General features: G+C 43.7%; 1 protein-coding gene across 1 annotated transcript in view; it reads left to right on the forward strand.

Moving 5' to 3' along the window:
• Positions 1-240: 240 nt before the first annotated feature.
• adarb2 (adenosine deaminase RNA specific B2 (inactive)) overlaps positions 241-12,529 on the forward strand; it is a gene marked incomplete at both ends in the record, with an annotated part of 187,748 nt that continues 175,459 nt past the window's right edge. Inside the window, one exon of the mRNA XM_084565603.1 lies at positions 241-343. Coding sequence (XP_084421729.1) covers positions 241-343 — 103 coding nt within the window. The remainder of the gene's footprint in view (positions 344-12,529) is intronic.

Genomic DNA, 12,529 nt, shown 5'->3' on the forward strand with positions numbered 1-12,529 from the left:
TTTCTGAGGTGATATAGGAACAGCAAGACGCGACCCCCCTCCCCGGTTTGGAGGGATACAAAAAAAAAAAAAAAAAGAGGAAGGAAGGAAGGAGAGCCGAAAATATAGTCCGAGTGTGCGTCAAACCCGAGGACGCTGCGTTATCAGAGAGCAACGGAGGCTGACGCGAGACAAGTACAAAGGAGAGTCGAGCCGCCGAGCACCAAGTTATTCCTGCGCTGCGCTCCGAAGCCTGCGCTGATGGCATCCGTACTTGGAAACAGCAGCCGCGCGTCGGGGGCTCAGAGCGGGCAGGTCAAATGCAAGCTGAAGCGGAGGAGGAGGAGGCGATCGAAGAGAAAAGGTAAAAAAAAAAAAAAAAAACTTTACGACACTTAGTTGCTGCTTTTTTCTTTTTCCTCTTCTTCTTTTCAGTCTAAAGCAAAGGTCGTGCGCACCTTGGCGGTGCAGCGGAGCGCACGGCCGGCGCGGCTCGACCCTGCGCTGCCTCAGCCCGTCTACTCTGTGCTGCACACACTCTCCGCGCGGCTCCGGCGGCTTTGCCTCCTGCATATTGAACCACACGGAGTGAATAAACCCGGTGTTGCCTCTTTTGTTAGACGCGAACCGAACCCAGCTCCAAATGACGCATCGTCGTTCTCTTGCAAAGTTTAGCCTCCACTGCGTCTCGACACCGCGACCGGGACAGTGCAGGAATGAAACTCGCTTTTATGGAGCTTTAAACCCTTAAAAGGACCGAATCCAACTTCCTCTCTGTATTCTTCCATAATTTAAATATTTAAAACTCATCTTGCTGGAACCGTGATAATATAATAGTGCAGTGATATTGAAATGAAACACCTTAAACACACTGAAATGCAGCAGTGGGGAATCTTAATAATTCCCCAGGACTTGTTTATCTTTTTTATTTCCTGTCTCTCCCCCCTCTCTCTCATTAATAGAGGCTTGAACTCTTTGCTGCTGCTGCTGCTTCTCTTAAAAGTCTCAAGTTTGAGGAACAGCACTGGGCCAGCAACAGGGAGAGAAACGTCCCCAAAATATACCTTCAGCCTCGACAGAATAACATTTAATTCGCTTCTGCTTTTAATTCCAATCTTTGCAGCTTTCCCCGGAGGCTCCCCTAACGAAGAAGCCAGTGTATTAACAGCCTACTGTAAAAAAAAAAACAATCAATTATATGAGTGATGAAAATAGAAAAGCATGCTGATTGTCCTTAGTCTCCTTTTTGTAGCCGTGCTGTAAGGGATGTGGGTTCATGGTAAACAAATCCCCCCATGTGAGGTTTTACACCCTCTGGAAATGATTCTAAATGTAATATCCTATATACAATCTATTTACTCATATATATAAGTAGGATAGTTTTTATAATAATAATAGAAATAGTCAAATTTACAGCAGTCTGGTTGGTGGAGCTTTTCCGTCTCACCACGTCTCACTCTGAGATTTTTCTCTCCTTTAAAACGGTCACAACTCACTACACAGAGTTGAAAATTAATCCGTGATTGCTGAGTAATTTTTTTTTTTCCTATGACATTTTGTAAAACAATTTAAACAAAAGTTATCTTGACGTGTCTTTGAGTCAGTCCTCTTATACATTTTCTGCCACCTCAGAGAAAGGAGGGACGATTCAAATATAAACAGCTGCCTTTTACTCCCTTTTTTTATTTATTTAAATTGCAGAACAGACGATAGCACGACTGTTTGTGCTGTTTATGCTCTGAGACACTGACGCGCCACCCCCCCACCCACCCACCTACCCCTCTCCTCAGTTGCATTGTGGAATATGGATGAATTGCTCGGAGCTGCTCTGTTGACGTGTCCGGCCGCAATTGAACGCAGTAACGAGCTTTCACAAACACTTTGCACTTGTCACCAGACGGCCGCCGAACAGACAACCCGCACCTCATTTCCATAACCTCTTGATTTTTAATAGTCCAAGTAATTGAGACAAGGGAGACAATACATAAAATATAGTGCTGAGGCAAATGTATTTACATAATGGAAACGACAGAATTGGTTCCACAACATTAAGCATTGCATATGAGAGCCACACGAAACGCGAGGCACATTAGCTGACAGGCCTTTTCGCAGCGTGTTTCCGAGCAGCTAATTTATCAGCGCTCGACGATTTCATTCTGATAACACGGGACATTAGGGGCCAGTTCAGGGGCCGCGTGGAAATGAACTGCGTCTTTTTTGGGTGGGGGGGGAGTGCTGATGGACGCCGTCTCGTCCACGCTGACTGAGATTTGTTCTTCCTGTCTGGTTGTTATTTAAAATGTTTCTTAAGATGTCGAAATAAGAGCACAAATCTTTTCTCTTTTAAATCTATTTTTATTATCATCCATCATCTCAAATGCCAAACCAATCGTCGTCATCGTCATCTTGAGATTTCTACACAATTATTTTTATAGACCTTAAGGCAAAAAGTCACAGAGGGATTATTGCATGGCATTTGGGGCTTAATCCCTTGAAAAGGCTGCAGATTATTTGTAGATGGACTCGCTAAAACCTGTGTTGTGTTCAAAAGGTTGTAAGCAGATTCATCCCTGCAGCTTCTATTAATTTCTTTTTTTATTATTATTATTTGTTTTTGAGGGACTGCTCATTTTATTTTTTTATTATTATTATTATTATTTTTGGACGGGCAAAACAAATGAGTAAAATGATTAAAGGTCAGAGATTTGTTTGGTCTCGTCTTTTGGCAGCCAGGCCCCGTTCCCCCCCAACCCCCGAGCTCTGAATTCCCAAGAAATCTCACACCTTGGTGAATTCGTCAGCTGAGTTTTTTTTTAGCTGCTGCTGCCGCCTCCTCTTACCGCTCAGGTGACGGTGCTCCCGTCAGCGCGGCGCCTTGCGGGCCAACGCCTCGCTCTGCGCCTGTCCGCCGTCCCTTAAGCACAGGCGTTTGACCAGTGTCCCCGCTCCTGCGCGGATTCACGGACACGCCGTGCGTCTGGCTCTTAATTAATCACAGCTTTGTGATTTGCGGGTTTTATCCCAAAAGGAATGTCGGTGCCACAAATAAAATCATATACAGGAGCATCTGGAATGAGCGTAGCATGCATTTCTGCAGAATCGTACCTGTCCACCGTCAGCATGGCCTTCGTTAAACCGTGGCATATGCACGACATATTCCTTCTCTTTTATCCACAGTGTTCTGTTTTTACGAACAAAAATAAGCAGCGGGGAGATTTATTTTTTATTTTTTGCAGCCACACTTATCACCCTGCACTCTCACTACAGTATATCAGCGTACCATCAAGAGCGCCGAGGGGGGAGATGTGAAAAACACAAGGTGTAGTATAATTTATGTAGCAATTAACCGTTTACCGCTTTACCGTTCCTGGCGAGGTGGCTCGCGGCGGAGAGAGGGGTCGAGCGTGGGCCGACCGGCGCGGTGGTGAAAGTTGAGGCAGGACGGAGGACGGCGGGCGGGGGGGGGTCTCCTCACATCTGAGCCTCTCGGTTTTAGAGAAGCGAGAGGAGAGGAGATATTAGCTCCCTCCCCCTCGGTGCTCTCCGGCTGTCTGACGTCCGACCGAGCAGATGAGGGAAGAGCGAGAGGAAACTCTGGCGAAAGAGAAAATCCTCCGCTTATAGCGGCGGTGATGGAGGCGGCGTCGAGGCGAGGTCAGAGGTCAAGATGGAGAGCTGAGGCCGGGAATAGAACCTCTATTAGGATTTCACTAGGATCTGCACTGGTTTACCCAGGCAGGTATGTTTAAGAGCAGGAATTTTACTTGATTTATTATTGCCTGCTGGAAGCCCAGATCGTTTTCTGATGCACTGAAGCCTTTAGAAAAGAATCAAACAGTGAAGTAGCAGAAACTGAGAACTGAATCAGTGCAGTCTGTCTATGATTTAGTAAACAAGTATTTATTTGTGGTCGTATTGCATTTATCATTGTAGGAAGCAAAACATTCCTGCAGAAATGAAAACCGAGGACGTCGTGCCTTCACGGTATTCCCCGCGAGACCTTTGCGCATATTGACCCATGATTTGCAGCCAGACCCGTGCAGGATTAAAACCTCTTATTTGAAAATCATGTATGCTTTGAAAAATTGTAATCTTTTTTTTTGTAAAAGTTAATTTTTCACGCTTTGTTTACTTCTCGCAGCTGCGAGCAACGTCCCCGGTTTGATTACAAGTGAGTGGACGCATGTTGACTGTTGTCTCTCTACCGTCGTCTGTCCAAGTGGTGATGAAATACCTCGAATTAGAGGAGATACCATTCTCCTAGGGAAAAACAAAACAAAAAAGAAGGTGGATTTTAATGAATCAGGCAACGTTTTACAAGTTACAATCCCTGTAGCTTTAGGGTCAGTTTCCTATAACTCCCACTGTCTTCTTTTTTTCTATATAAATGCGTGTATGTTGTAGTGGTATATAATAAACAAAAAGACAACATAGTTATGAAATATGTAAATAAACCTGCAGCGGCTCCAATTTTTCTTTTTTTTTTTTAAGCAACACTTGTAAAGAGACAAAGGTCAAATCCAGAGCGTAACTCATCTCTAATATATGCAATGTGCATATGGTGTCTGTTACAGAGGCTGAATAATAGCGCCAATAAAAAGCTAGAAGTGAGCGATAAAGGAAAATAAAAAAACGACTCTGTTACAGTCAACTTACGAGAGCAGGAACAAGTCGAAATGTGTGGAGTCTGCAGAAGAGTGCAGCTGCGACCAGGACGAAAGGGTTTTTCGTGTCCGGCTGATATTTCACTCTCCAGATTATTTTTAATCGATCTCATTCGCTAATGTCGCTTCTCCGTTATTGCTCGGTGTAAGACCTGCCTAATAGTCCCTGTAAATGTGTACTTATGCATATTAATGGTGCGGTATAGTGTCCGTTTACATGCAGAATCCATTCATAAATAAACCGATGGAGCAGCGAGGGGGAGAGAGACGGGCAGGAGGACTCGAGCAAATGCAAAAATCTTGCTGCGTTTTGCAAATTGTCTGCGCCGCCAATTTCCTAATGTAGGTTCAATCACAGCAGGGGCGGCAGTGTGTGTGTGTGTGGGGGGGTTCCAGTCGTGGAACGCGGGCGGTCACGGCGCCGGTTTCTATGTTGGGACGGCCCAATGTCACACAGTGCGCGTGGGTGTGTCGGGGGTGGGGGTGGGGATGAGATGTGTTCCACCGATGCAGAGCTCTAGCCTCAGCCCCCCGAAACACTTCTGTCACATTTGTTTGTGTTTGTGCTGATAACCGCATTAAGAGCTGCGACAGGAACACCGCTGGCATTTATGAGGTTAATGAAGGTCAGTGCCGATGGAAACGGCGCGGCGCTCCTCTGTGTGCACACGCATGGCTTTGTGAATTTACAGGCACTTCCTGATTAAGGGCAGCGGCGGAGGTTAGTCGGCGGTTTAGGACACGGCGTCCTCTAACTGACTGAGCGTTTAGCTGAGGGGAAGAAAGAAGAAGAAGAAGGGGAAAAAAAAAAAAGGTTATTACTACTGACTGTGGTCTCTCGAGGACGGCTGATAAAATGACCAAGGAAAAGGAATAGCACAACTTTAGCACATTAGCATAATTAGTAATTATCTCGTAATACTCCCTCTTGGCTTTCTGGAGCTCAGCAGTGAGAAATTGTACTTAAAGTTCAGGCACAGAAAACAAATTTCATGCCAAAGTGTCTCAATAACACACACACACACACACACACACACACACGTATGAGCTGTCGAGAGCCTCCTCAGTCGATCTGCAGAGAAAATGATTCACGAGCATCAAAAGCGCAGATGCAGATTTAAAAAATTCAGAAGGTGACACTTAAGTTAATTAGTCTGTTGTTTGATGACTCCCACAGTTGGACAGATAAGGCTATTACTCACACGGCAAATAACTTGTTGCACTTGTTGCCATGACGACAGAAAAATAAAAGAAGTTTAATTGAGTCAGTCACGTGTTACGCTTCGTCAGTCCGTCCACAACGGCGGTGACTACTTTAGTGGGGGGGGGAAATGTGAGAACTTGTTACGCTGCGCAGTGCTAATGTTTGTGCGCTTGTGTGTGTTGCTGCGATGGGAATTGTGGCTGATGCAGTGTGTGTGTTAGTGTGTGTGTGGAGTGTACGGGCTGGTGTGCCGCTGTTTGCAGGGAGCTGTCAGTCCTCATAAACGGAGATGTAGCACGGCAAGTCAGCGGCATTATCACTTCCTGTCAGCGTTTGAGCGTCTGCAGTCCACTAGACAACACGAGACAGAGAGAGAGAGAGACAGAGACGGCGTCGTGTAAAAGACAGAGTGGAGATGCCTCGTAGCAACGGGGAGAAGAAACAAAATCGGATGCGAGGATTGGCGCATCGGTCGGAAATGCAGCTCTGATACTACGCGGCTTTGTACTACACGCATCAGATTTTCAGTCAATGCATCACAGGCGGAAAAACGTCTACAACTTAAATCTGTTTTTCTTTATTTATCCTTTACTTGTTTGGTCTGTTAAACGTCAAATAAGCTTAAAAACTGTCTGTCACAGTTTCTCAGAGCGCAAGATGACACATTTGAAGTTCTTGTTTTGCCTGAACGGCGGTCCAAAAAACAAAAATACAAAAAAAAAATAGCGAAGGAATTCAGTTCACAACAATGGATCCGTCAAATATGCAGCGATTTATTTTCTCAGGGAAGGAATTTCTGTCAGTACCTTGAAGCAACGACTCCTCTTTTCACATGTCAGGGTGTGTGTCGGATTTCTGTTTTCTTTCTCAGACAAAATTGGGAAAAATCTGAGAACCAAAAAACGAGAAAAGGTGAATTTAGAGTTTGTCTTCTTACCTCCGAAATGATTTTGCCGCTTTTTGAATTAATCTTGTGACCCCTGGCCTACAGTTTGGAAATCTCTGGTTTTGGATTTGTTCCAGGGGTGCAGGTGTGATTTCAGAGGATACATAATGAAATCAAGCGGTTCTTCAACAATAACAAAAGAAAAAAAAGCACATTTCTAATCAATTTAATTATTTTTTTGAAGTAATAAATGCACAAACTGAACCAAATCAGCCAGGTAAATTATGGCTATAAATAAAAATGAACTGTACATGCAGACGAGGTGTGATTACAGTCTCAACAACCTCCACCAAGAAAGGCAGCCTGTATATTTCAACCGATACAGAGAAAATACAGCAACTCTGCCTGCAGGTGGATATCCCTGCAACCAATCAAAGCCATTTTTGCTGGAGCATAATCAGTTCTCAACGGAGGGTTTCCAGAGCAGCTTTCCATCACAAGCAGCTGGCTTCCAGGCTACCAAGAAGGCACCACGGAAAAAAAACTGATAGGAAGCCTGAGAATCAAAACCCAGGGTAGCAACACACTTGGTACTGTTTCTATAGGTAGATTTCTCGTTTTTCAAATCACAGCATCTAGACATTGTTTCGAAAGATAAGTATTTTTAGCGGAGATAGGCGTCTTCTTTATCCCTTGTTGAAACTGTGGCCTTGATTTACTATATAAATGTCATAAAATGTCCTTTTCATGCCCGGCCTTGCATCAAGGCAGCCGTCGTCAAACAGAAACCGAAATATCCACTGTAGTCAAGTCTGGTAATTCCATAACCAATGAGATTCAATCACATAAAAAATCACTTTAGACTTATATTGCTTTCATTCGCTGACTTTTTTTATTTTTTTTCTGTTTTAGCGTACGATCAAGACGAGCTCTCGCGTCTAATGTGAAGTCCTGCCAATAGCGTGGAAGTGCTCCACACATCATGATGGCAAAACATTTCTCCAGTTTATGATCCTAATTAGCTCTAACTGTGCCATCATCCCTGAGTCATCATGCCTGGAGAGAGGCCAGATCATTTGACGGTCCGCAGTTTCACACTTTTCTTCAGCTCTCTCCTCTCTTTCATGTCGTACTCTTTCGTCGTCTGCCTCTCTGTTCCTGTATATCACTTCAGTAGCATATACGCTGCTGCTGCTGCTTCTGCTGCTGTTGTTGTTGTAGTTGTTATCCTCTGGCTGGCTTGTACATATCTGCTGCTGTAAAAAGCAGAAAATAGCTGAAAGAAGAAGAAGGTGTTAGAAATTGGGCGCCAAAACAAAAAGCTTTCTGCTGTTTTGCAAAGTCAGTCCAAAATACAACAAGTCAGCCATGAAATGCATTTAGCCGCCGTTTGAGTGCACCTGAAAAATTAAAAATCACAAACACGTGCATGGCCTTTGTCGGCATCAGATCAGGGCGGCAGACCGTGCACCGTCGCCTCCACATGACTTAAACCTCTGCACCTATGTCATGCTTCAGCCACACGGCAGCCTCGTGTGCTGACACAGCAAAGCTAACACTGATACCCCGCCTCATATGGAATAATGAAATTGGATGAAGCAGCTTAACCGCTCGCCGTCCCGTCTCTCGCCATCAGACTGTGTGCCCATTTGAGATAACGTTAATGAAGGGGACTTTAGCCAAGAATAGACACGTCTTATTGCTGAGACGGGTGATGAAGAGGGTGGGGCTCTAATGGCATTTATTTCCATTAATAAGATGATGTGTTATACAAGAGGGGCCTCTCCTGAGAGAATCCTACACCTTTAAAAACCTCCAACTGAGTTCATTTCACCAAGCGCTCGCGTGAAGACGCACTGCAGCAGGTCATTTACCCCCAAAAACTTGCCTTAACCTTGACAGGCCTGCACACAACTTGGGCTGAGACGGACACTCAATCACCGTAATCACTGCTGTCCATCTTTTGTAGGTCATTAATATGAATCTGAGCAGCTTGAGAAGATAAATCTGCTGTTCTGACAGAAGGTTAGCCTGAAGCCTCAAGATCTTCAGCTCTATATGCAGCATTCCTGCACAGCACACATTTGTACAATGCAACAATTACAGACAGTAGTAAAAGCAGGCTTCTTATTACTAGATAGCAATGATCCATTATGCGATAGCTACCTAATAACCCTAGCATCATCTGGTTTCTCTGTGCAAAAAAACTGCAGTTGCAATGATCTCGAAGAAACAGTGTTGTTCTTGTGTAGCGGTATGATGAAGAAAATGCAAAATCAGTCGTTTGTCATTGTTGTCGTTTATACAGTAAGCTTCATTTTTAACATTTACGAATGACGACACAAGCGTTACGCTAACAAACACTGTCTCGAATTTTGAGTTTGGCTGTTACGACTTGAACAAGAGAGCATTATGGGGCCTGTATCTGGGAAGGTTCTCAGGTTCTGGCAAGGTTCTTCAACCACTACCGAGAAATAAATACCTCTGCATCAACCGGTTGGTCCTACGGCCAATCAGAGCTATTTGTTGTCAACAAATTCAACTCCACGGTGCTCACATGATGTGTGTGACCATCTCGCTGTTCATCTTTTCACACTGCTTAAAGCCCTGCCCGAATGATTTGATTGATCCATTGATCGTTGCAGATCTTTGCAGGAGCATAATCAGTTCCTGACTCCAGACCACAAATGTTTTGAGAGAGGGGAAGAGTTCAGGCTTTCAGGTTTTCAGTAGTAAATGATGCAATACTGTGCAGCTACTGTTTTTTAATGAAACCTGCTGCACCAAAAAGCCTTGGCTTTAGTAAGCTAGTTAGATAGTTAACATCATTTGACACAATCAATTATGTTTGCTTTTTAAAAGATTAAAAACTAAACGCTTTAGAAGCTGTATATCATTTTGTATTTATAGTTTTTTGTAAAGAAAGGAGGAGGGTCAGCAAATGATCATGTTTTGTGCCTCAACGTTTTTTTGTAATAACCCTGCGGTGATGGAATGTCGTCACAATGGATTAACGGATTATATGAGTGCGTTGCCTTGGTATAACGAGGAGGTCATGAGCTCAGTTGCTGTACTGTACGCAGAATATTTACTAACGCTGTAATATTTTCACCTCAGTCTGAGCGAAAGGTCAAGAGCATCAAGAGCATTCTCACTCTCCTTCCTCCGTATGTAAATGCATCTGACGGCGGCGGTGGATTCGTAGTAAATGGTAAACACACATTTCATCCCCCGCACATTAGATCCGTGCGGCTGATGGAATTTGCCTAATGGCAGATTAGTGCACCGATGATGACGGCCCGGGTGTGCACGTGTGAGCGTCCTGGCTGCTTCATAATTCTGCTCACATGCGAGCATTAAATAACAGTTTTTCCTCGCCTGCGCCCCACGGTAAATCCCTCTCTCATCCATCGATTCCAGCATCCTTTAGGGGCTCCTTCTAAGAGACACCGGCAGGCTTATCTTGTGCAAATCCCTTAAAAGGTGGTTTTTTTTTTTAAATCTCTGTCTGCATTAACTGTGTCTCATGTTGTGCGTATCAGCACAGAGTTGGCCGGCGATGGTCGAGTTGGAGTTTTCGCGTACCCCCTGGGCCGATCCGTGCGATATGCCAAGTCCTGTTTTCCAAGTTTCTTTACAGTCACACGGCGCTGTGTTTATTTTTCCGTCGCGCCGCCCCGATTTTGATTTGTACAGCTTGAAGTGGTGGAGCGTAATAGATGTGTTTGCATTTGCCCGAAAAACTGAAGAGTTCCAATCGCTCATCCATTACCTTTGATAGCTCAGAGTGTATTTGGCTTCGCCCAGATAAGGCCTGAGTATACATCCAGTCGGATTCAGTTCAATTGTTTGTACACACATGGCGCTTTGGCATGGGTGTGCTTGGATGGGCTTTGGCATGATGGAGGGTTTCGCCCCAGCCCCCCCACCCCCTCTCTTTTAACTCCCTGACAGTGGTGCTTTGGGGCTGGGGGTTGGTGGTGAAGGGTGTGTAGGACCCGAGGCTGTGGATGTTTCCTTGCGTAAAGGACAAAGAGAAGAGGATATCACAGGGCGGAATGAGTCCCTGAAACGCTGGCACAGAAGGACCTACATACCCACCATTCCATATTTAGACTCAGTGTACGTTCTGTAAGCCGCTCTAAGCGCTACACCAGTAAAAACATCTTTATCTGAGTGTTGGGTGTTGTAAAAAACATCCCGCTGTACATCAGCTGCCTGGACTGCCTGGCTGCACTTCTACGTGCATCTGTTTAGCTTTTCTACTAAATGATAAAAACTACATCTTCAAATGTCATGTATCTACTAGAGATGAAAACAAAATACATTATTTTTAACATGTCGTCCATTTTCACCAGATTATTGTGCAGTGTAGGATAAAGCTTTTTGCTGATGTTGTTGCAGATATTATTTATACTTCATAATTCATTATTGGACCTTGCATGACTTGACAGTAAAAGGGGAACTAAGGAGCTTAAAGGGGAACTATTGTTTTTTACAACCTGGACCTTATTTCTGGCACAAAATATGATTGTTTACTCACCTATATAACTTTTGTGTCATTTGTAGTCGTTCGCGAGATATTTAGATCTGACAAATACAGCAGTGGGAGTGAATGGGGCACCGAAACACAGCCTCTAAATAACGCATTACCTTTGCATTATGTGTAATTTGCTACTGCTATGGTTCGTCCACAACCTCAGAATCGGAAAAATATTCAGCCATGTTGCAAGACACTAGCAGTAGCAAATTACAGGTAAACAAGCCGACCGTCGCAGGCCCTAAAAGATGACATCATCCGGGGTCTGTAGGTCAACCTACAGACCCTGGCTGATGATAACAGGTAACTCCGGACTCAACGGGGAATAGCACTAGCGTATGATAACAAAATATTGGTGAACTGAATGAGTTTCGCGGCAGATAATGCGTTATTTAGAGGCTGCGTTTTGGTGCCCCATTCACTCCCACTATATGGATATACATTGATCTAAATATCACAAAAGTTATATGGGTGAGTAAAAGATCGTATTTTATGCCAGAAATTAGGTCCAGGTTGTAAAAACAGTAGTCTCAAAAGAGCTTCAGTTTTTCTGTCAGTATGTATTTATATTTTTTAAATGAATACTTAATTTTCTTTTTGGCTGTGAATTAAAAATGATGCAGTGTGGCATGTTGTTTTCCCATAAGGTTTTTAATTTCATATCATCATTACATACCTCAAGATATCCAAGATCATGTTTTATAATTTGATAATCGTAGGCACAAGCTAAACATATCATTTTACGTTCGACAATTATATTTTATTGTGAGGCTAAAGCCAGAAGCTGTTTATGGTTTTAAATTGTGCTAATTTCTGGACTAATTAGATAATAACTTCAAACTTTAGTGCTGAGTTACATCAATAATCCAGTTTTATTAAAAAAGCTGAAATAAATGTAAAGTTTTATCAGGAAAACTCTCAAATTTGAATCTTTATAATATTTTAAGTTAAGTTTAAATACCACGCACTGAATTGTTAAATGTGGCCTTTCTGCCGCTTTGTATCTGCAAATGCAGACGTGACGCCGCTCAAGTAGATGAGAACACGGAAGACGATCAGATGACGAGTCAACACAGTCGAAGAGCGTTTTGTTTTTGAGCTGCTGCACAGCACAGCACACACGGCGCGTCTCTAACTGTGAGTTAAACGTATCATTAAATTCAAATTAGCGTCAGCGCTCTACGCAATACACATAATTTCCTAATGTCCAGAAACAATAATTGAAATCAAACTAATCATCTGTTGTATTTTCCGCA

The sequence above is a fragment of the Chelon labrosus genome, assembly GCF_963514085.1.
Source record: "Chelon labrosus genome assembly, chromosome: 18".
NCBI lineage: Eukaryota > Metazoa > Chordata > Actinopteri > Mugiliformes > Mugilidae > Chelon > Chelon labrosus.